The sequence below is a fragment of the Neophocaena asiaeorientalis genome, unplaced genomic scaffold, assembly GCF_003031525.2.
Source record: "Neophocaena asiaeorientalis asiaeorientalis breed wild unplaced genomic scaffold, Neophocaena_asiaeorientalis_V1.1 scaffold134, whole genome shotgun sequence".
NCBI lineage: Eukaryota > Metazoa > Chordata > Mammalia > Artiodactyla > Phocoenidae > Neophocaena > Neophocaena asiaeorientalis.
The window spans coordinates 23,676,962-23,701,828 of NW_020185339.1; the positions used below are offsets into that span (position 1 = coordinate 23,676,962).

The 24,867-nt window shown below is 39.6% G+C and overlaps 1 protein-coding gene and 1 non-coding gene across 2 annotated transcripts; both read left to right on the forward strand.

The window, feature by feature from the left end:
• The first annotated feature begins 65 nt into the window (after positions 1-65).
• PRIM1 (DNA primase subunit 1) lies at positions 66-23,320 on the forward strand. Its single transcript, XM_024736578.1, has 13 exons — positions 66-260; positions 1,748-1,905; positions 10,256-10,362; positions 10,433-10,506; positions 11,625-11,761; positions 12,176-12,234; positions 13,233-13,342; positions 13,863-13,954; positions 14,124-14,265; positions 15,556-15,625; positions 16,062-16,150; positions 21,538-21,636; positions 23,196-23,320. The coding sequence occupies exons 1-13, from the start codon at positions 158-160 to the stop codon at positions 23,213-23,215; spliced, it is 1,260 nt and encodes a 419-aa protein (XP_024592346.1). The 5' UTR covers positions 66-157; the 3' UTR covers positions 23,216-23,320.
• On the forward strand, positions 861-990 carry LOC112394452 (small nucleolar RNA SNORA11). Its single transcript, XR_003002143.1, has one exon. It is a non-coding gene; the product is annotated as a small nucleolar RNA SNORA11 (small nucleolar RNA).
• Positions 23,321-24,867: the final 1,547 nt, after the last annotated feature.

Here is a 24,867-nt window from a genome sequence, read left to right on the forward strand (position 1 = left end):
CTCGCTCAGGCGGACCTCCGAATGGGAACTACAATTCCCAGTGGCCCCTGCAGACCGCTGGCCGCGGCCACGATGAGCCTGCGCAGTGGCGGGGGCTCCGGCTGTGTGGTTCCCGCCCTTTCTCGCGGAGGCCTCCCTGGGTTGAGTTCCGCGCTTCATGGAGGCGTTTGACCCCGCCGAGCTGCCCGAGCTGCTTAAACTTTATTACCGGAGGCTCTTTCCCTACGCCCAGTACTATCGCTGGCTCAACTATGGCGGAGGTGATGGAGGCGGGGAGCGGGGTGGGAAGTGGGTTGGGAGGGGAACGTGAGGAGGTTTCAGGAGGGTACCTTGGAATGACAATATGAAGCGCCTCCTGTGCGCCAGGCGTTGTGCCGGGCACCGTCTTGCGTTATCCTGAACCCTCCCCCTCACCTCTGAGGTGTAAATGGGCCGAGAGAGGTTGTAATGACCAGCCTACCGCTACGCATTGTAAGGCAGAGCCGCTGCGCCTATCACTCCTTGGTCAGACTCAAGTGGTCGGACTCACTTTCGGTTCGGTGTTTATCTGCAGCCAAGGGGGGGTTACCGGGTCGTAGCATGAAGCTGCAGAGGCGTGATCAGCTCAGGGACAGAGGGGCATCTCCTAAAAGAGGAGAGGTACTTAACTCTTCCCAGGAATTTACTAGTGCCCACCGAGGAAAAAGAGGTGGTATTACATATTGAAAATATTTCTGCATCTTTTTCCTCATTTTTACTTTTCCCTATTAGATGCGGGATGGTAAACCCCTTCAAATTAGGAACTAGTTCTTGTCTTTTTTTTTTTTTTTAACATGTAACACAGTGCTGAGCACAGAGGACTCATTAAAAATATTTTCTCTGGGGTGTGCTCAGAGCAGGGGGTCTGAAGAAATGGCTCATGTGTTTACGACACACCCAACAGGAATTAGGGTTCATTGTGACAAGGAGCACAAAACTTGTGGCCTTCCTATGAACAGATACCCAACACGTATCCCCCCTTCACCTGCACGTGGCTGCTGGGCAGGACCAGTGGGACAGGGCTCAGTACTGGGAGGAAAGCTACAGTATTCACTGGGGGAGTTTGCCACGTGGAGCCTGCCCGGTCCACCTGTGGCTGGGCCATGAGTGGTGTTAATAGGCATAAAGGCTTTGAACTCCTCTATTCAAGGAAAAAAGAAAAATAGATTCCGTGTATATGCCATTCTGGAAAAGGCAAAACAATGGAGACAATAAAAAGATCAGTGGTTGCCAGGAGTTTGCGGGGGAGGGGAGATGAATACATAGGATACAGAAGTTTTTATGAGCGGTGAAAATACTTTGTATGACATTATAATGATTTTATGTCATCATACTATTGTCCAAACCCGTAGAATGTGCAACACTATTCACTTCATAAAGCAAACCCTAAGATGAACTAGGGACTTCGGTGATTATGATGTGTCAGTGCAGTTCAGCCTTAATTTTTTAAAAAAGGTCTTAAAAAGAATTAACACTCAGGGTAGACGTTTTTGGCAAAACCTTTGTTTCACTTTTATATATGTATACACACTATATATGTGTCTGTTGGACTGTAATGTAAAATGTGCTTTTTAGAATAAAAAAGTTTGCAGGTTACTGTAGTTATACTGGCAAATAAAAGCACAAATTAAAAAGAAAAAAATATATATCTTCTCATTGGTTAATGTTTTAATGCTCTGAGCTGGGTAAAGTACCAAATTAACTTTTAAAGTGTACATTTATTTTGCAGTGGTAAAGAATTACTTTCAACACCGTGAATTTTCCTTCACATTGAAAGATGATATTTACATTCGTTACCAATCCTTCAACAACCAGAGTGATCTGGAAAAGGAGATGCAGAAAATGAATCCGTACAAGATTGATATAGGCGCGGTATATTCCCACAGAGTAAGAAATGGGTTTTTTATGTAGTTTGTTGTTTTTTAAATCAAGAATGGATTGGTGCCCCTAGCATTTTGAGATAAATTTTTAGAGCTTATTTTAGTTGAAGAGCCACAAATTGTCCTTTGATGCTTTACATTACTGACTGATAATAGTTTGGAAGTGAATTGGTTGTATTCTCACTAGAACAAAAAAAAGAGTATCTGGCTAAAAGACTAGGAAGTCAGCGTGGTTGAGCACAGAGGGCATTGGAGAGAATCATGCTTGATTTCTCTATTTCTCTCACACCTGTATCTGTTTCACTAGGAAATCTCTTTAGCTCTGCCATAATAATATCTAAAATCCAACCACTGCTACTAGTGCTGCTACCATCATCATCTCCATCTCTAATATAACTACTGTAAAAACTTTCTAACACTTTGCTCCTGTAGACTCTAGACTCGATTCTCAACACAGCAGCCAGAAGGATCCTTTTAAAACAAGATTGTTATGATTCCTCTGCTCAAAACCATTCTCCAGTGGCTCCCCATTTCACTCCAAGTAAGAGCCCCTCTCTCCTGCTCAGTCACTCCTCACCTGCCACACTGGCCTGTGCTCAAGCAGTTTCCACTGCCTAGAACCCATTTCCCCAAATATCTTATTGGTTCATTCCCTCACCTCCTTCAAGTCCTTACTCAGTGAGGCGTCTGCAGCCTGCCATTCCTCCTACCTGCTCACCTCACTGATACATTCTAAGTGCCTAGAATACTGCTAGGCAGAGAGTACACCGTAATTATCTGCAGAATGAATAAACATACCAAAATTGTCCTCCTTCCTCTCCTTAAAAATACACACATGGTGGGGAAAATATACACATGAAATAATAGCTTTTGTATGGAGCTTTTTCATATGTTGTATAGCTTGTTTTTCATATCAATCCTTACTATTCTTTTTTTTTAATATAAATTTATTTTGTTTATATTTATTTTTGGCTGCGTTGGGTCTTCGTTGCTGTGTGCAGGCTTTCTCTAGTTGCGGCGAGCGGGGGTTACTCTTCGTTGCAGTGCGTGGGCTTCTCATTGCAGTGTCCTCTCATTGCGGAGCATGGGCTCTAGGTGAGCAGGCTTCAGTAGTTGTGGCCCTTGGGCTCAGTAGTTGTGGCTCACGGGCTCAGCCACTCTGCAACATGTGGGATCTTCCCGGACCAGGGCTCGAACCCACGTCCCCTGCATCGGCAGGCAGACTCCCAACCACTGTGCCACCAGGGAAGCGCCCTCATTATTCTTTTTACAAAGGAGAACTTCGATAATTTGCCCTAGGTCACACAATTTCTAAATGAGGGAGATGGGACCTGAATCCAGGTTTTCTGACTCTAAATCTCAGGGGAAGGGGAGAAGAAGAGGTAAGATAAGGCAGGCAGGGAAAATGCTTTGGAACAGTTTACTCCTCTTCAGAGGTGGAGATTAAAACTGAAGTCTTGTGCTTCCCTGGTGGCGCAGTGGTTGAGAGTCCACCTGCGGATGCAGGGGACACGGGTTCATGCCCTGGTCCAGGAAGATCCCACATGCTGTGGAGCGGCTGGGCCCGTGAGCCATGGCCGCTGAGCCTGCGCGTCCAGAGCCTATGCTCCGCAGCGGGAGAGGCCACAGCAGTGAGAAGCCCGCGTATCGCAAAAAAAAAAAACAAAAAATTGAAGTCTCTGTAGAAGGGTCAAGTTGTCACTCTACTCCTTCTCCCTAGCACAGAAGGGGGGGGGGCATAGTGTCATTATTTTTAATTGGACCAAGACAGAGGCATCTGTACACCTTTTTTGTGTGTTTTGTTTGTGATTTTTATCAGTTATATATGCGCGTAGTTTACAGAATCAACTACTATTAATTAGGCTTTTTTTTTTTAAGGTCTCCTACTTTTCCCCCTAGTTTTTGCTCCCCAGAGGCAAGCATTTTCTTTTTGCTGATTGTTAAGGTATTTGCCTCCTTGTCTCTAAATAACATGATTATATTTCTTCTGTTTTTCCATTTTAAGCATTATCTACTGACCTTCCATTCTGGCAGATGAGAGTTTAGGGTTTTTTTAGTCTCACCCCCTACCCTCACCACACAGAGAACCTTCCTATTACCACATGCTCTTAGTATGTTTGTTAAAAATTAGGATTAGATCACTAATTCAACCCCAAACTGCTAATTATATAAATCTCCCAATGTATTCAGATCCATCAAGTATTTTGTCAGTTTCATCCTGAAGAAATTTCTCCTGCAGCCTTCTTAACTCCTCCTCTCTAAGCCTGATGGGTAAATATGAACTTGTAATCACCCTGGTTTCCTTTCACCTCTCTCCTGTGATCCATGTTGCCTAGATCCTATGTTCTCTTTTTGGTTTACTCCCTTGTTTTGGTGGAGCACATCCTCCAGGAGCTTCCTAAGAAAAGGTGCATGGAAGACAAAATATTTCATACCTTCTGTATCTGGAAAATGTCTTCATTCTATCTTTATGCTTAACTAATGATTGAGTTTGTAAATCATCTTCCCTCAGAATTTTGAAGACATTGCTACATTATCTTCGAGCTTCCAATGTTGCTGTTAAGAAGACTAATGCCATTCTGATTCCTGTTCCATTGTGTTGGACCTGGAAACTCTTAGGATTTTCTTTTTAAAAAAAAAATTTATTTCTTTAATGTTGTACCTATTTTATTTATTTTTGGCTGCATTGAGTCTTCGTTGCTGTGTGCGGGCTTTCTCTAGTTGCGGCAAGCGGGGTCTACTCTGCATTGCGGTGCGTGGGCTTCTCATTGAGGTGGCTTCTCTTGTTGTGGAGCACGGGCTCTAGGCACGTGGGCTTCAGTAGTTGTGGTGCACAGGCTGTGGGATCTTCCCTCACTAGGGCTCGAATACGTGTCCCCTGCATTGGCAGGTGGATTCTTAACCACTGTGCCACCAGGGAAGCCCCGCTCTTAGGATTTTCTACCTATCCCCTCTGTCCCTAATGGTGTACATCTTTTTTCATCTATTGTGCTAGATACCTGATGGACACATATGATCATGAGCTCGTATCCTTCAATCCTGGGAAATTTTCCTTTTTTTTTTTCTTTAATAGATCTTTATTGGAGTATAATTGCTTCACAATATTGTGTTAGTTTCTGTTGTACAAAAAAGTGAATCAGCCATATGCGTACATATGTCCCCATATCCCCTCCCTCTTGAGCCTCCCTCTCCCACCCCTCTAGGTCTTCGCAAAGCACCGAGCTGATCTCTCTGTGCTATGCTACTGCTTCCCACTAACTATTTTACATTCGATAGTGTATATATGTCAGTGCTACTCTCACTTTGCCCCAGCTTCCCCCTCCTACCCTGTGTCCTCAAGTCCATTCTCTATGTCTACATCTTTATTCCTGCCCTGCAACTAGGTTCATCAGTACCATTTTTTTTTTTTTTAGATTCCATATATATGTGTTAGCATATGGTATTTGTTTTTCTCTTTCTGACTTACTTCACTCTGTATGACAGACTCTAGGTCCATCCACCTGACTACAAATAACTCAATTTCATTTCTTTTTATGACTGAGTAATATTCCGTTTTGTATATGTGCCACATCTTCTTTAGCCATTCATCTGTCGATGGACATTTAGGTTGGTTCCAAGTCCTGGCTATTGTAAATAGTGCTGCAGTGAACATTGTGGTACATGTCTCTTTTTGAATTATGGTTTTCTCAGGGTATATGCCCAGTAGTGGGATCGCTGGGTTGTATGGTAGTTCTATTTTTAGTTTTTTAAGGAACCTCCATACTGTTTTCCATAGTGGTTGTATCAATTTACGTTCCCACCAACAGTGCAACCCTTCTGGCTGAGAGTTTCTGCTGAGAAATCAGCTGTTAACCTTATGAGAGTTCCCTTGTATGTTATTTGTCATTTTTTCCTTGCTGCTTTCAATAATTTTTCTTTGTCTTTAATTTCTGCCAATTTGATTACTATGTGTCTCGGCGTGTTTCTCCTTGGGTTTATCTCTGTGCTTCCTGGACTTGGGTGGCTATTTCCTTTCCCATGTTAGGGAAGTTTTCGACTATAATCTCTTCAGGTATTTTCTTGGGTCCTTTCTCTCTCTCCTCTCCTTCTGGGACTCCTATAATGCGAATGTTGTTGCGTTTAATGTCCCAGAGGTCCCTTAGGCTGTCTTCATTTCTTTTCATTCTTTTCTCTTTATTCTGTTCTGCAGCAGTGAATTCCACCATTCCGTCTTCCAGGTCACTTATCTGTTCTTCAGCCTCAGTAATTCTGCTATTGATTCCTTCTAGTGTATTTTTCATTTCAGTTATTGTATTGTTCATCTCTGTTTGTTTGTTCTTTAATTCTTCTAGGTCTTTGTTAAACATTTATTGCATCTTCTCGATCTTTGCCTCCATTCTTTTTCCGATGTCCTGGATCATCTTCACTATCATTATTCTGAATTCTTTTTCTGGAAGGTTGCCTATCTCCACTTCATTTAATTGTTTTTCTGAGGTTTTATGTTGTTCCTTCATCTGATACATAGCCCTCTGCCTTTCATCTTTTCTGTGAATGTGGTTTTTGTTCCTCAGGCTGCAGGATTATAGTTCTTATTGCTTCTTCGGTCTGCCCTCTTGTCTGACCCTTTTTATTTTTAATATAATTTTTCCTACCTATTTTCTCCGGTCTCTAGAATTCCTAAAGGCGATTTTATGTCTTAGACTGGTCTTCTAATTCTTTTTTTCTTCCTTTTTTTTTTTTTTTTTGCAGTACGCAGGCCTCTCACTGTTGTGGCCTCTCCCATTGTGGAGCACAGCCTCCGGACACGCAGGCTCAGCGGCCATGGCTCATGGGCCCAGCCACTCTGTGGCATGTGGGATCTTCCTGGACCGGGGCACGAACCCGTGTCCCCTGCATCAGCAGGCAGACTCTCAACCACTGCGCCACCAGGGAAGCCCTTTCTTCCTATTTTTTAGTCTCCTTTTTCTCTACTTTCTGGGCAATTTCCTTAAAAGTTTTTCATTTCTGCTATTATATTTTCATTTCCAAGAACTTTTTTTTAGGACATCCTGTACTTTTTTCATTGATACATCTTCTCTCACTGAGGATATCAATGATAGTTTTTAAAATTTTTTTCTGTTCCACAGGCTCTTTTCTCTAAAGGTGCATTTTTTTCTGTTTTTTTTCACTCTTTCATATCAGAGGTTTTCCTCATATGTCTGGTAGTTTCTTGCTTGTTGCTTATATTTAAGAATAGAGTACTAAAAAGCTGATTGGAGACTCTGTATACATGGCTGAGATTTCTTTACTACAGAGTGATCTGGCAGGGCTGTTTTATTGGGGCGAATCTCTGATGTCAATTTCTCTAGATCTTTACTAGAATGAAAACTCCAGTTGATGACTGATCTATTCCTAGAGCCTAATAACAGTGCCTGGCACACTTGGACAGAGTCTTCAGAAAGGAATCTTCCCATCTCCTGCCTGGGGTGTTAGTGGAAGGGTACAGAGGAGAGGGCTGGGTTTCAGCATTCCCCATGTAAAGGTCTAATTAATCCTCTGAATATCTGTACAACACATCCTTCTTCAACTGTGCCTGTTGTCCCCTCCCCAGCCCAGAGACCCTCTGTTTTACACTCTGCAGATAACAATTCAGGTGTCTTTGCCAGGGAAATGGAAGCACAGTCACCTAGCTCCACGGAGTAAGTTTAGCACTATGGGGAACTAACTGCTTCATAAGTAGATTTTAAATCAATCCTCTTGTTTTTAATCTCACCTCCAGAGATGCCTGTTGTCACCTATTCCTGAGACTTTTGGGGATTCTGAGGTGTAAATTGGGTTCCTTCTTATCCTTCAGTGAGAGCTGAAGATTCAGTTTTTTGGTTCTCCTTATAAAAATTGTGGTGGTATTGTCTCCTCTCTGGTTCTTTTTTTTTTTTTTTCCAGGACACCTCTTTATTGTGTTAGAAAATGTTAGTTACAATAGTTTCTCTAGACATGGAAGGCAACACTGTCCCCAGACCCAGGGGGACCAGAAAATTTATAGCATCAGATGAAAGCCAGGGCAGGAAGCCAGAGCCTACTGAGGACAGAGCTGGACTTAAGACCAGAATACTTTCTTCCCCCTGCTCCTTACCCGAGCCCAGGGTTCTTGCCCCAGCTTCAGCTGTCAAGACATCATCCTTCACCCCAAGATCCTCCTAGCTACCACAATTCAACAAAGATGCAGTTGGGGAACTTCAGGGTAGGAGTACAGGCTGTGCCCCTAGCCCCGTGGCCTTTGCTCACCCTGAGGTACCCAGTGCCCGTCCCTCAGCCAGCTGTGCCTCCTGGGGAGGGGCCTGGTCATGCAGGTCAGGCAGGGAAAGGGGCTGCTCAGGTCAGCACCAGGCCCCTCTCTGGTTCTTTTTTAAAAGACTTACGCCAATGAACTTACTTACAAAACAGATATACAATCACAGGGACTTCACTGGCGGTCCAGTGGTTAAGACTGCACGCTTCCAACGCAGGGGATGCGGATTTGATCCCTGGTCGGGGAGCTAAGATTCCATATGCCGTGGGGCGCAGCCAAAAAAAAAAAAAGGAAATAGAGTCATAGATGTAGAAAACAAACTTATGGATACCAGGGGGGAAAGGAGGGGAGAGGGATAAATTGGGAGGTCGGAATTGACATATACACACTACTACATATAAAAGATAACTAATAAGGACCTACTGTATAGCACAGGGAACTCTCTACTCAATACTCTGTAATGACCTATATAGGAAAAGAATCTAAAGAGTGGATAGGGACTTCCCTGGTGGCCCAGTGGTTAAGACTCTGCACTTCCACTGCAGGGGGTTCGAGTTCCATCCCTGGTCAGGGAACTAAGATCCTGCATGCCAAAAAATAAATAAATAAATAGAAAAAAAAGAGTGAATAGGGGCTTCCATGGTGCGCAGTCGTTGAAAATCCGCCTGACAATGCAGGGGACACGGTTTCAATCCCTGGTCCAGGAAGATCCCACATGCTGTGGAGCAACTAAGCCTGTGCGCCACAACTACTGAACCTGTGCTCTAGAGCCCTTGAGTCGCAACTACTGAGCCTGCGAGCTGCAACTACTGAAGCCCACGCGCCTAGAGCCCATGCTCCACAATGAGAGAAGCCACCACTATAAGAAACCTGTGCACTGCAACGAAGAGTAGCCCTGGTGACGCAGTGGTTGAGAGTCCGCCTGCCGATGCAGGGGACACGGGTTCATGCCCCGGTCCGGGAAGATCCCACATGCCGCAGAGCAGCTGGGCCCGTGAGCCATGGCCGCTGAGCCTGCGCGTCCGGAGCCTGTGCTCCACAATGGGAGAGACCACAACAGTGAGGGGCCAGCGTACCGCCAAAACAAAAGAAAAAAGGAGTAGCCCCCACTCGCCACAGCTAGAGAAAGCCCTCACACAGCAACGAAGACCCAACACAGCCAAAAATAAATAAATAATTTTTTTTAAAAAAATGGATATATGTATATTTAAAACTGATTCACTTTGCTGTACAGCAGAAACTAACACAACATTTTAAATCAACTATACTTCAATAAGAATTAAAAAGTAAGTGAATGAATAAAAGACTTGTGCCTTTCTTTAAAAAAAAAAAAGGGCTTCCCTGGTGGCACAGTGGTTGAGAGTCCACCTGCCAATGCAGGGGATACGGGTTCGTGCCCCGGTTTGGGAAGATCCCACATGCCGCGGAGCGGCTGGGCCCGTGAGCCATAGCCGCTGAGCCTGCGCGTCCGGAGCCTGTGCTCCGCAACAGGAGAGGCCACAACAGTGAGAGGCCCGCATATCGCAAAAAACAAAACAAAACAAAAAAAATTTATTTTTGCACAGGTTTAGAGGAAGCCAAATAAGTATTTGTATTCAGTCCACCTTCTTTACCAGGTAGTCCATCGCCTCAAAGGAGATTACTTACAGCTTAAACCAGACTAATTGAGAGATCTTTTTGAAAATTTTAAATACATTTCTGTTACTTATATGTCCAGTAACAATTAAAGGTCCTTAAAATACCTTGCAATAGGGCATTAATTATTTGTATGTACTTTTCCTTATCAGAAACCTAAAAACTCATTGTTACGATTTCTATTGATCAACAAATGTTTATTATACAATGTCATATATATCAATTATATCTCAATGGAACTAGAAAAAAAATATGGTAATATGTATTTATCACATCTTGTTTTAAGTAGATGAAAGTTACACTGTCATCAATTCTGGATGTATAGGATCGAGTCAGTGAGCTTCAACTGACATAGACTTGGCATTATATGGTTTCTTCACTTCTCTTTGGCCACTTTTTCTGTGTAGGTAGAAAATAAGCATATCTGGCAGCATGGCAGCTGTTACAGAAACTGATTGTTATTTTGTACTTGTAGCCCAATCAACACAATACAGTGAAGCTGGGAGCTTTCCAGGCTCAGGAAAAAGAACTGGTGTTTGACATTGACATGACAGACTACGATGATGTGAGGAGATGTTGTAGGTGAGTTCCACGTGTTTTGATGGTAGGTGGGTGGTATCACTGACAATGAGTAATGATGATTCTGCTCCAGTTCTGCAGACATATGTTCTAAGTGCTGGACCCTCATGACAATGGCCATACACATCATTGACCGAGCATTGAAGGGCAAGTATTAACAGTATCTGAGTGGGGTCAAATGCGAGAATCTGTTTTCCTCTGAATATTAACCTGTCTATACCATTTTATAGTCAAGTCTCATAAATTCCTAACATGTTTCTTTGAAACATATGGTAGGGAAAATAAAAGATTAGAATAAAGTTGTAGTTAAAACTTTGATAAAGCTATTGATCAAATCATTTAATTTTTTCCCAGTTCAATCTATTGAGCAACTTTTGCAAGCTAGGTACTGTGCTAGATGAGGGAACTATGAAAGATAACAATTCTTACTTCAGGTAGGTTATGCAGTCTAAGGAGGAAACAAGAAAATTCAGGATTACATATGCATTAATATGCACGGGATGCTGTGGGGGTATAGAACAGCAGGAGTGCATACAGGAATGGGAAGAGATTAGATGAGAAAAGGCTTCCTAGAAGAGGTGATGATGAGGATGATAATAATAATAGCTAACTCTTATATAGGGGGCTTATGGTACCAGGCACTGTTCCAAACATTCTAAATTTATTAACTCTTAATATCCCTAGACTGGGTCTTTAGAAATAAATGGCAGTTGGTCAGGGAGAGAAATGGAAGTACTGGGGCATGAAGACATTCTTAGCAGAGAGACCAGGATAGGTAAAGAACTGAAGGCAAGAGCATGGGGGCATGGGAAACTATTGGGTTGGCCAAAAAGTTCATTCGGGGTTTTCTGTAAGAGGTTACAAAAGACCCGAACGAACTTTTTGGCCAACCCAATACAAATAATGTACAGTTGACCCTTGAACAACAAGGGTTTGAACAGCGCATGTCCTATACAGATTTTTTTTCAATAGTAAATTCTACAGTACTCTATGATCTGTAGTTGGTTAAATCTGCAGATGTGGAACCGCAAACACAGAGGAACTGATGCAGAGGAACTGTTTCTACGGAGGGCCTACTATAAGTTGTACATGGATTTTCGACTGGGGAGCGTTGGCACGCCAATCCCCACTTTGTTCAAGGGTCAACTAATATAGTTAAGATGAGTACATGTGGATAAGAGGTTAAAAAAATGAAGCTAAAGAAGTAAGCAAGAACCAGGAATTCATAGATTTGTTTTAAAACCTATTTTTTCCCCCCTCGTCAGAGGACTTTGGATTTAAACATCGTCTCTGGGTATATTCTGGAAGGAGAGGTGTTCATTGCTGGGTCTGTGATGAATCAGTTAGAAAACTGTCCTCTGCAGTACGTTCTGGGATAGTTGAATATTTGAGTGTTGTAAAGGTAAGGTCTTCTTAATGATATTTACATTTCTTTGTTTGCTAGATATGACCAAGCCTGGTATGTTCTGTAAGAAAATTAAACTATCTTTTAAGAATTTGTATTTCAGAGGAGATGATTTTACCAGTAGATCAATTAAAATCATAGTAGCTACATTTTTTAAGATGCTTCATATTTTGCTGTTAAGCATCCTCCTTTGTGGCATAAGGAAGATTAGTTGACTTTTCTGGTTCAAGTATGTCAAGTAAAGTTAACCCAGAAAGTTACATGTATTGAGACTATATAAAATGTCATCCAAGGTTCTATACTTTGACAGAATTTAATCAATATCTTTAGAACACGTTAAAGAAAGTTTTAATTATTTCATTTATGTTACATAATATACACGAAGTGTTTTTGTGATGGTTTGTTTTTCAGGGTGGTCAAGATGTTAAAAAGAAAGTTCACCTAAGTGAAAAAATTCATCCTTTTGTCAGGTCTGTTGGAAAAGGCTCCATGAAGTTTAAGTTGTGTCTGATTTACCTGCATGTGCTTTTAGAATTACCTGATTAATTTTCTCTGCTGGGGTAGCATTTTACAATAATAAAGTTAATTGAGTGTCTATTTTATACGCTCCAGTATTCATGATAGGTGCTTCACAAATATTCTCATTGGTCTTCACAACAACCTCATTAGATACATGATGGTATCTCCATTTACAGATGAGAGAAGTGAGATTTGGAGAGATTGTATAATTTGCTTGGCTTCACACAAGTAATTATTAAATTCAGGATTCATGTCCTGGTCTGCTTGATTCCACTGAATTCACTACTTCTCCAGGATAATGGAAAGAGGATTTGCATTAGGAGTAGGAATCCCTATTCTGCCAGTTTAATACAACCTTGATAAATTTTAGAGCCTCTGTTTCTTATCAGTATAGGGAGAACAATGTCTGCTCCATCTATCTCACAGAGTTGTGGCAAAGATAAAATGAAACAGTAGAGGGACTTCCCTGGCGGTCCAGTGGTTAAGACTCTGTGCTTCCACTGCAGGGGGCACGGGTAAATAAATAAACAGTAGATGTGAAGTCTATTTTCAAACTGCTAAGCACTATATAAGTGTTGAGATGTTAAAGCAAGCAATTCAGAGTAGAAACTATAGACTGTATCCCACATCCTACTACTGATGTATTATTATGCTGTCCTGACTTGGTTGCTTTCCACCCTTGTTACAAACTAATGATGCTATTACCTTCTAAATCGTGGAGTTTAAAAAGTAAACATTTCTTGAATATCTAGTCTAAACCAAGTATTATGCTAGGTTCTTTCCCCTTAGAGTGTCTCATTTAACTCTTATAACCCTGTGAAGAGATGTAATTCCAGTTTCATCTAGTTAAGTTTTAGAAATTCAGTGAAAATAAGTACTAGCCTTCCAAGTGGACAAAAGCCATGTGGCATATGTGTTGCTAATAACTTTGTTATTGTTATTCCTACAGAAAATCTATAAACATAATAAAAAAATACTTTGAAGACTATGCCTTGGTTGATCAAGATATTCTTGAGAATAAAGAAAGCTGGGATAAGATTTTAGCCCTTGTTCCTGAAAATATCCTTTCCCAAGACCATTTCTATGTGAGCTACTTGTATTGATCTATGATATTATAAATGTGTTCTGCCTACATATTCTCATATGTTTGTAAGTCTAATGTTTTTACACAAAACATCTCCTGTGTTTCTGCGTTTTTTAATCTCTCGTCTGGAATACAATAAGAAGCAAGGCCGTTTTTTTTTTTGTTTTTTTTTTTTGCGAGGCCGTTTTGTAAATAAATTTACTCATTTTGAAAGTTGATCCTCCTAAAATTAATGACTACTTAAAGGATGTGGGATCATCCTCAAAATATGTACAGACCAGGGACCAGTTTTACTATAGTTATTTTGGCATTCTTTGTTATATCTAATACAGTTTAACAAGGGAATTTCTCTAAGGATATGTGTTTAATATTTGCATTTTAGAAAACAATAATTACTTTCTATGTGAACTTTAGATATCCTTGTGGTAATACATACTGAAAATAAGTTTTTCGTTGATGTGCCCTAAATGAGTGTGTTCCTTAATGACCCATCACCAATGCATGATGAACTTCAACAAAGCTTCCAAAAGCATCACAATTCACTTCAGCGCTGGGAGCATTTGAAGAAAGCAGCCAGCAGATGTCAGGTATATTCCATTGAAATCTGTATTACAAATACAATAATGCAATTTTTAATTAAATTCTGATTGTTTTGCTTACTAAGTTAAAGATGGTTGAAGATCACTTTTTAACCACTTCAAAGAAATCCTCAAAAATTCCTACTGATCCTCATGCTGGATTTGCATCTACTTTTAGAATAACAGCAAAAATGACAAATGTGGACCCTGGCTTGAGTGGGAGATCATGCTCCAGTACTGTTTTCCACGACTGGATATCAATGTTAGCAAAGGAATCAATCATTTACTGAAGAGCCCTTTTAGTGTTCATCCTAAAACAGGTACTATGTAAAGAAAGTAAGGAAAATAAAAGAAAAATCAAAGTTATTTTTTGTTTTAGAAAGCATATCACTGGGTGTGAATGTCTGAAATAGTAAAGGTTGAAGACTTGTTCTGTCAGCTAATGCCCACATTCACTGACTTTTCAACTGTTGATTAGTAGCTGCCTGATGAGTTTCCACTATGTAAATAATTTTTAGTTGGGTTTCTGAGGTTCATTGTTAGAAGTAGAGTTGGAGAGGAACTTAGAAATCACAGAACAATAGCTCTCATTGTACAGATGAGAAAACAGTGGCCCAGGAGGTTAAAGTGACTTGTCCACAGTCTTAAAACAAATTGTGGGGAATACCCTGGTGGTCCAGTGGTGAGGACTTGGCGCTTTCACTCATGGGGCCCAGGTTTGATCCCTGGTCAGGGAACTAAGATCCTGCAAGCCTCGCAGTGCAGCCAGCAACTTTGTTCACTTTGTTATAAAGCAGAAACTAACACACCATTGCACAGAAACTAACACACCACTGCGCCACCAGGGAAGTCCCATAAATAATTTTTTTTTAAAAATACTCCCAGGGCTTCCCTGGTGGCGCAGTGGTTGAGAGTCCCGCTGCCGATGCAGGGGACACGGGTTCGTGCCCCGAATTGCCTTGTTTCCTTTAATAATCTACAGTGACTCTGTAGTGTATACATTTATACAGCCCCTTTTCAGACCTGCCAACACATAGGTGTCTTTTCAATTTCAGCAAATAACTCAAGGTAATGAAATGAACTATTTCCATCTATTCTGTTCCATTTTGAGGACTCTAAATTTGAGACTGTTGTACTTAAATATAGGAGGATATAGGGAAGAGGAAGATAGAAATAAAAGTAGAAATAACAGCAACTAGGTAATAGCTTAACAGTCTTTCACATCTATTTTTTGGTGTTTTGTTAAGAGAAATAAAAGACACACCTAGGGCTTTCCTGGTGGCACAGTGGTTGAGAGTCCGCCTGCCGATGCAGGGGACACAGGTTCGTACCCCGGTCCGGGAAGATCCCACATGCCGCAGAGTTTCTGAGCCCGTGAGCCATGGCCGCTGAGCCTGCGCGTCCAGAGCCTGTGCTCCGCAACGGGAGAGCCCCGAGTACCGAAAAAAAAAAAAAGGACACACCTAATGTGCCTAAATACTGTTCTTAACAGATGAGTCTAACCCTCTTTCTAAGCCTTAGATTAAAATTTTAGCCAAAAATAACTCATAGGAGACAGCTTATAATGATCTGTATTCCAGTCTTCAGTTTATAACTTCTGATTCTCACAGGTCGCATTTCTGTGCCTATTGATTTACAGAAAGTGGATCAGTTTGATCCATTTACTGTTCCAACCATAAGGTATGTTCCAGATTACTGATCACTCATTTTTTGTTTGTGATTGTTGTTCTAAATGTGACGTATGTTGGATTAGATCCCTTCAAGAGAGGCAGCTTCTCTGAGGCTGTATGATGATGCCCTAGCAGAGCAACATTTCCTAGTGAGTTCCATAGAACACAAGTTTTTCAGCTGCTATTATGCAAAAAAAGAGTTCAAATAAGTTTGGGAAATGCTGACTTAAGCAGATTAAAAGTTATTTACTGCAAAATTTCCTGGTCTTTAATATGCTAATGTGCATGGAAAACTCCAAGAAGAGATTATCGTTTTTAGAATATCCCAAATTTAGTTGGCCACACAATTTTTTCACAGAAAATCTTGTGAGATTCATGTGCTTTCATACACTGGGTAATGTTGACCAAGAACCAACTTTAAAATTATCTTATTCTACTATCTGTAGTTCCATTTGCCATGAATTGGATGTTATTTCCACTAAAGAAGAAGAAAAAGAGAATGGAGCTGAATCTGATATCAAACATAGAACCAGAGGTAGGTTAATATATTGAAGTCTCACTTTAACATAATCTTTCTATATAGACATCTTTCTGTGACTCCAGTAATTAACTCGCCTTGGATTCAGACCAGAATAGATCAATGTTTATCCTGAAACCAGCTCAGTAACAAACAATATTATAGCAATGTTTCTGTCCTTCATTAATTGCCCAGATGGTGCTGTTGAATCCAATTTGAGTCAACAAATATTCACAAGTAACATCTGAATGCCAGGATCTATATTGTAAGTTTAAATTGTCAGTTGGTTTTGATAGTTGTTTGAATCTCACAGTCTTTTTTTTTTTTATATACAGCAGGTTCTTATTAGTTATCCATTTTATACATATTAGTGTATATATGTCAATCCCAATCTCCCAATTCATCCCACAACCACCACCCCCCCCCGCCACTTTCCCCCCTTGGTGTCCATACGTTTGTTCTCTACATCTGTGTCTCTATTTCTGCCCTGCACACCAGTTCATCTGTACCATTTTTCTAGGTTCCACATATATGCATTAATATACGATATTTGTTTTTCTCTTCCTGACTTACTTCACTCTGTATGACAGTCTCTAGATCCATCCATGTCTCTACAAATGACCCAATTCCATTTCTTTTATGGCTGAGTAATATTCCATTGTATATATGTACCACGTCTTCTTTATCTATTTATCTGTCGATGGGCATTTAGGTTGCTTCCATGACCTGGCTATTGTAAATAGTGTTGCAATGAACATTGGGGTGCATGTGTCTTTTTGAATTATGGTTTTCTCTGGGTATATGCCCAGTAGTGAATCTCACAGTCTTATATTCAACAACTATTTATTTAACAACTACTATATATGCAATATTTTGTTCTCTACTTTGTCTTTATATCTAGATGAGTGTTCTGTTAAATACATGTCTAAACTGTGATTGAATTGTATATTCAAGAATTTGAAGGAGCTGGGAATATAAAACTTCCTGTTAGTGAAAGTCAAATCATCTTATACCAATACCCAAGAGACACTACAGCAGTAGAGTCCAATAGCACTTTCTGTGATGATGGAAATGTTATGCATGGCCCAAATGGTAATCACTAGCCATATGTGGCTTTTGAGCACTTGAAATGTGAGAAACTGGATTTTTAATTTCATTTAACTTTAAATAGCCTCATGTGGCTAGTGACTACTGTAATGGGCAGTGCAGATTTATCATCTCTGACCTTTTTAGTCAAATGTTGCTACCCTTTTTTCAGATTCCAAGTTCAAATATCACTTCATATATTCTAGCTCTAACTTAATACGTAAACAAGTACATTCCACCATCATTATTTGTAGAATGATTACAAGCATTCTGTTTAAAATATTGGAAAAAAGTCTCCAACATAAATAAACTGGAAAAAAGAACTCAGGGAAAACAGACAATGCAAGGAACAAAGGAAACCTTTTTTGTTTGTTTTGTTTTGTTTTTTGTGGTACGTGGGCCTCTAACTGTTGTGGCCTCTCCCGTTGTGAAGCACAGGCCCTGGACGCGCAGGCTCAGCGGCCATGGCTCACGGGCCCAGCCGCTCCACAGCATGTGGGATCTTCCCGGACTGGGGCACGAACCCATGTCCCCTGCATCGGCAGGCGGACTCTCAACCACTGTGCCACCAGGGAAGCCCAGGAAACCTTTTTAAAAAAAAACGATATCTGGTCTTCCCTGGTGGTGTGGTGGTTAAGAATCCGCCTGCCAGTGCAGGGGACGTGGGTTCAAGCCCTGGTCCGGGAAGATCCCACATGCCACGGAGCAACTAAGCCCATGCATCACAACTACTGAGCCTGTGCTCTAGAGCCTGTGGGCCACGGCTGCTGAGCCTGCGTGCCACATCTATTGAAGCCTGCGCACCTAGGACCCTGTGCAACTAGGGCCCACGCACAGCAACGAAAACCCAACACAGCCAAAAATAAAAATAAATATAATAAATAAATTTATATTAAAAAGAAAAACGATATCCTCAGAGAATAAGAGAAGATAGTGTATCCATGAAACAAGACCAAAACGCTATGAAAAAGAAACACTCAGAGAATAAGAAAGAGATCTTAAAAATCAAAAAAATCACCATTTGAATAAAAAATTCAATGGAAGGGCTGGAAGAGAAAAGTTGAGATTTCCCAGAAAGTAATACAAAAAAGACAAGTTAGTTGTTTTTTTAAGGAAAAGAAAGATAAAATTAAAGACTGGTTCAGGAGGTCTAATATCTGACAGAAAAAGAATAAATAAAACAGGGAGGAAAAAATTGTCAAAATTATGTAGGACAACATCCCAGAAATGAGCCCTTTGTTGAAAGGGCTCAGCATAGTAAGAATGATGTGCCTACACCAAGGCACATCATTTTGAAATTTAACACTGAGAATTAAGAGAAGATCTTAAGAGCTTTCAGACCCCTTCCTACTATCCCTCCCCAACAAAAAAGCCATAGAGCTAGGAAGAATGGCCTTAGATTTCTAAGTAACAATGGAAGTATTCATTTTTAGAAGTGAATGCTAGGAAAGAAAAAAGTAGTTGCCATTCAAGAAGATGGAAAGGTCAGAATTACGGCAGGAGGCTGCTATTTTTTTCCACTATAAACCTGTTAGGACTATTTTACTTTTTTTAACCAAGTGCATATATTACTGTAACACAACTTTTTAAATTAATATTATCTCTTTGTGGACATCTTTTTCCTTTGTTCAGAGGTTTTGAGCAAGCAAGTTTTGGCTCCCTATAAGGAGAAGCTTTGTAATAAATACAAGTGTTCAAACATAAACTGCACTGCCTATCATTTCAAGTATTCATAAAGGCTAATAGCCATCAGTAAATCAGGGATGCTCTAGAGGTAGTGGGAGGCTGGAATAGGTGATATGTAAGTTCCTTATTATTTCTTTAGTTTCTGTGATTGTAAGCTTTTGTCCACTTTCAGATTAGTACCATTTGCTCCTTCCCTTCTACTTCTCAAATCCTGGAATGTTCTCCACTCTCCTTTCTATCTAATTAAATCTTTTTTCTAAGACCTAGTTCATAGCCACCTCAGTCAACTTTGATTGGTCAATTCCTTTTTTCTTTTTTTTTTTAAATTAATTTTATTTATTTATTTTTGGCTCTGTTGGGCCTTCGTTGCTGCGTGCAGTGTTTCTCTAGCTGCGGCGAGCAGGGGCTACTCTTCATAGAGGTGCACAGGCTTCTCATTGTAGTGGCTTCTCGTTGCGGTGCACAGGCTCTAGGCGCGTGGGCTTCAGTATTTGTGGCACGCAGGTTCAGTAGTTGTGGCGCACAGGCTTTGTTGCTCCGCAACGTGTGAGATGTTCCTGGACCGGGGCTTGAACCCATGTCCCCTGCGTTGGCAGGTGGATTCTCAACCACTGCACCCCCAGGGAAGCTCTGGTCAATTCTTTGGACTCATACTTATCCATATGCCTGTTTGGCCTTTAATTATATATTGTTTTCTACCACTACATATAGGAGTTGTTTTTCTAGTTCATTCCAAAACTTCTTGAGGGAATTCCCTGGCAGTGCAGTGGTTAAGACTACGAGCTTCCACTGGGCCCCAGGTTCCATCCCTGGTCGGGGAACTAAGATCCTGCAAGCCACACAGCATGGCCCAAATAAATAAATTTTTAAAAATAAAAACTTCTTGGGCTTCCCTGGTGGCACAGTGGTTGAGAGTCCGCCTGCTGATGCAGGGGATATGGGTTCGTGCCCCGGTCTGGGAAGATCCCACATGCCGCGGAGCGGCTGGGCCCGTGAGCCATGGTTGCTGAGCCTGCACATCCGGAGCCTGTGCTCCGCAATGGGAGAGGCCACAACAGTGAGAGGCCCGCGTACCGCAAAGAAAAAATAATAATAATAAAAAATAAAAACTTCTTGAGACCAAGTAGTATGGCTTATACATTTTTATAATTTAGCATAGTACTCAATATATTGTATAATAGGCAGTTGTAAATATTTGTTTAATTTGTAAGTATTTGTTTAATAATTATATGAAGAGCTTATTATATATTCCGCAATGGTGAAACAAATATAGAGGCCTTTATCCAAGGAGCTTACAATCTTGAATTAAAGGTTCAAAGTACAATGTGGTTGAACCCAAACTAAATTGATTCTTTGGTATAGGTTTATTTATCTTAAGAAAATTTATATATTAAAAATTTAGAACAAAATTATAATCTACTTTCATAATTGCCACAATTGAGATATTCATCCTTAATACTCTCATCAAGATTCCTTTTCCAGTCCCAAGTAAGTCAGATAACATTTACTAAAAAAATTTTTAAGTATAGTTTCTTTTTTATGTTTTGTTTTAAGATTTTTTGTTTGTTTGTTTAATTTTTTGGCCACGTGGCATGCGGGATCTTAGTTCCCCAACCAGGGATCAAACCTACACCCCCTGCAGTGGAAGCGTGTAGTCTTAACCACTGGACCAAGGGCAAAGTCCCTAGTTTCTTTTTTTACTCTTTCCGGTAAACTATTATGAGGACTCTTAATTCCATGCAGTCAAAATCCAAATCTCATTTTGATCTCAATTAGATTTTTGCCTCCTTTGGGTATTAATTATAGATTGTTTAATTAAATGGATGATTAAGATTCTGTATTCAAAATTTTATGTACATTTTTAAGACTGTTTTATACATCAAAGAATACCTGTACTTAATGCATGTGACTATCAACTTCTGATTGTTTTCAGAAGGCATGGCCCTGACTTCACATTTTTAATGTTTTGCTCTGTTGGTAAAACTATTTATTATTAAAGCCACAATTTCTAAAGGAAGGAATGTTTGATGGGACTTAACACACAGCAGTAGATGATGCTATGACTGACTGCTAGAGTAGATGTGTACACGTGGTTTGGATGTTTTAGAGCAGCACTGTCTAATACATTAGCCACATGTGGCTATTAGCCACAGATTTTTTTTTATTTTAATTAATTTAAACTTAAAAACTGATAATCGATTCAATTATTAGAGAACTTTTAAGTATGTTTGGAAAAATTAGTTATATGAGGTTTTTTATCTATATATTTTATAATTTAAATCTAGATCAAGTATTTCCAATGATAATATAGTATCTAAATTGAGATGTACTTTAAGTACCAAATACTAGATTTCAAAGAAGTGTGAAAGAATGTAAAATATTTCAGTCTTTATCACATGTTGAAATGATATTTTAGATGAAATGATATTTTAGATATAATGGGCTAAATAAAATACATTATTAAAATTAATTTCACCTTTTTAATATGGCTACTAGAATGTTTTAAATTACACATTTCTTATTATATTTCTATTGGACAGCGCTATTCTAGAGAATTTTTACAAGAAACTTATACTTTCATGTTATTCTTGCTGCCAAAATGCTAATTATAATTCATGGTCTTCATAATTTAGATTACAAGAAGACCAGTCTAGGTCCTTTTGTAAAAGTTTTTGAGCAGTTTCTTGAAAACCTGGATAAATCTCGAAAAGGAGAACTTCTCAAGAAGAGTGGTAAGATTCTATACCTTTCCCTTATAGCTATTTAGGTCTTAGTACAGGTAGTTTAAAACATCCAGCAAGTGAACAATTTTTAGAGCTGTAATCTTTCTCCTCTCAAAAAAAGTTACTAGTTTATCTCACTATCCTTAGTATTTTGAAAACTGGGGTCCCTTAATTCAATTCAGCACACACTCATTTTAACACCTTCTATGTGTCAGGTACTATAAGGGAAACAAAAATGAATTATACAAAGATGAATTCCACATGATGGCTCCCCGCCCTTAAGGAGTACTAACTGGTACAAAACAAAGAAGTACAAAATGCTAAGAGATCTCATCTGATTGAGAGAACCTGAGAAGATTTTATATGAAAAGGGTGGTATTTGAACTCTATTTTAGTGAGCTGCTGTACGAATTCTAATCCCCAATGCTAATATATCATACCTTGAGGTATAAGTAGGATTTCCGCAAGCAGAGATTTGATGAGGTAAAGGTACAGGAGTGGAAAAAGGAGACAGGTTGTTCATTTTTGAAGGAACTGCAGGAACAAAGGCATAGAAGCAGGAAAGCATCAAGTCACTCTAGAGGCCATCAAGTAGTACAGCTTATCTGGTAAAAGATGCGTCAGGAAGTGATGGGAGAGAAATCCGAAGAAGCAGACTGAAGCCAGAGTATAGATGGCCTCGAATTCCAGTCTTGGGAGTTTGAGCTTAATTCAGATGGGACAGGGAAGCTATTAAAGGTTTTTGAGAAGGGGAATGCCATGATTTGTAGTTTTATCTAAAATAGAAAGATAAATCTAGCGACAGTATATCTGGGGAGAAGCAGGGGATAGACTAGAGCCCAAGAGATCAATTGAGCTATTAGTATTAGGACAGTAGAATTGGAGATCTCCAAAAAGTGCAAATACTGGAGCCATCCTTGAAACTTGGTAATGATTTTTTGGAAGTTGAAAGATCTAAGTAAAAGTGTCACAGAAGCCAAGGGAAAGGAAAGTTTCAAGAAGATTATCAAGTGTCAAATGCAGTAGAGAACTGATAAAATCCTGTTGGATATAAGAGCGAGAAGGAGGTGCTAGGAGGATAGCAGTGTCAAAGGAAGAGTTCTTTGAATAGGAGACGTCTGAGCATATGTGTAAGCCAAAAGGAAAAAAATCAACAGTGAATATTATTCAAGAGATTGATCGATACCATAGAAAACTGGCAGTGTTATAAAAATACAAACTCCCTTTCCACTTCATTTTTTAACAAAATGTGTGGTGGTTAAAAAGTAGTGCCTAAGATAATGCTCTAACTCATAGTAGCCACTCAAATATGTGCTTGTTGAATGAACAGTGATGACTCTGAACTTGGAAAGCCTCATTGAAGCTGCCATTCCAACTGGTCATATTAAGTCCTTTGTATTCTTGTTCTGTACTAGCTCAGCCTATAATGTTGGCTTCAGCAAATGTGAAAGCAAATCTTTATGCATGATGTGAATTTAATGGAAGCATTAAGCAAATCAGGATGTGAAATAAATGGGCTTTGTTTTGTTTTCCTTTACTATCCTTGATAAAAATCTGTTCTATTTTAGATTTACAAAAAGACTTCTGAAGATAACTCCCTTTTTACCAATGTGGATATCTTCTCCCTTCAACCAAGAATCAACTACTTCAAGAGCCATTTAATAAATATAGTAAAACTGTGTATGTGCCTTAATGCTCAAAGCAAAATTTTCTTTTCTTGAAAAATAATTATGTTGAAAAGATTCCTGAGACCACCAAAGGAGAATATTCAGGTTCCTGGAAGGAGCAATAATAGGAGGATATAAGTGGATTGCAGATTAATTTGTAAAATTTAATATTATAATTCTAAGATTTCTGACATAGGTACTCACTTCTACCAGTTGCCATATATGGAGGTAAGTGAGCAGTAATAGGCCCAAGATTTTGATGTCAGTTCACCAGATTCAGCCTCCATATTTCTAGGTGAATGAGCATTTCGTTCTTAAGTCTTAGACACTTAAGTCAATTATACCTGGAGTGTGTATTCAGTCACTCCCTAATTTTGCTTACTGATATTTTTATTGGTCAGGCCACACCCTGCTGCTTGTCTTTTAAAAAATTATTTTAAAATGAGCATCTACACCTACTAAAACTTTAGTTCAAAAAATACGAGTTACTATGTTTCAATATTAGGGCCTAGTAGAGTATTTTTTACAACTGTTGGCAATTGTAGCTCCTAACTTCTTCCCTCAGAACAATTTTCTAAGCAATTTAGAAAAAATAACTTCACCAGCATAAAACCTTTTGTACTTGTCAAAACACTTGGACTCTCTATATCTCCAGACACTTAAATTTAATTTTAAAGGTTTCATTTCTTCTGTATTTGATTTCATGTGATAGATTCTGAAGTGTCAGATTTCTTTTGCCTGGTTTTACAACCAACCTAACAAAACAGTCATTCTGGTTTACATTCTGTCTTTTGAGAAACACTGAGAAGCAAGCTATCAGGCTGGTGCTTTCCGTGAGTTATGAAAATTTTCCTTCCTTTGCACTATCTATAACATTGTATTCTCCATTGCCACAGTCCGTTTTTTGTTTTTGATTTATATAAAACAGATTCTATAATACAGTCAACACACTGAAATGCCTTTCATTTCTTTCTCTTTTCTAATTTTTTAAGAAAAAATATTAAAGACTATTGTGTAAAATTCCTCATCTGAGCTTCTGTTTACTATGTATTGTTCAGTCTTTTTGGAAAACAGTGACTGGTCAATTAAAACTCCTGAATACAAAATTCCTAAAGACTTGGGACTCCTCTTGTGGTCCAGTAGCTGACTCTGTGCTCCCAATGTAGGGGACCCCAGTTCCATCCCTGTTCAGGGAACAGGATGCCACATACTGCAGCTACAAGTTCACAGACCCAGCGCAGCCAAGTAAATAAAAAAATTTTTTTAATTACTAAAGATTCATTAGTCCATCCTAACTCAGAATGAGTAGAAAGACTGGTATTTTGCTTTCAGCAAGAGATGTTTTAGGCTTCCAATATGTCTAGCATTAAAACATTTTAATGCTTTAATATTAGAGCCCTTGATAAAAACCGGTATAATTGCCCATAAAATAAATTACAGAATATATTGTGCTTGTGCAAAAGAGTGTTTGGTTCTTGAAGACAACAGAAACATAAAGACTTGACTTCCCTAGCTGATTTGCCTTCTCATCCATATATGAGAATTGTAGAAACAAAGGGCACAGAACTGGTGT

What these genes read in the sequence shown, in the direction of transcription:
- PRIM1 (XM_024736578.1), top strand. Translation starts at nt 158, where the DNA reads ATGGAGGCGTTTGACCCCGCCGAGCTGCCCGAGCTGCTTAAACTTTAT. An exon ending in AATATTTGAGTGTTGTAAAG is followed by an intron (nt 11,762 to 12,175) that starts GTAAGGTCTTCT and finishes TTTGTTTTTCAG; the next exon opens with GGTGGTCAAGATGTTAAAAA. An exon ending in TATCAAACATAGAACCAGAG is followed by an intron (nt 16,151 to 21,537) that starts GTAGGTTAATAT and finishes TTCATAATTTAG; the next exon opens with ATTACAAGAAGACCAGTCTA.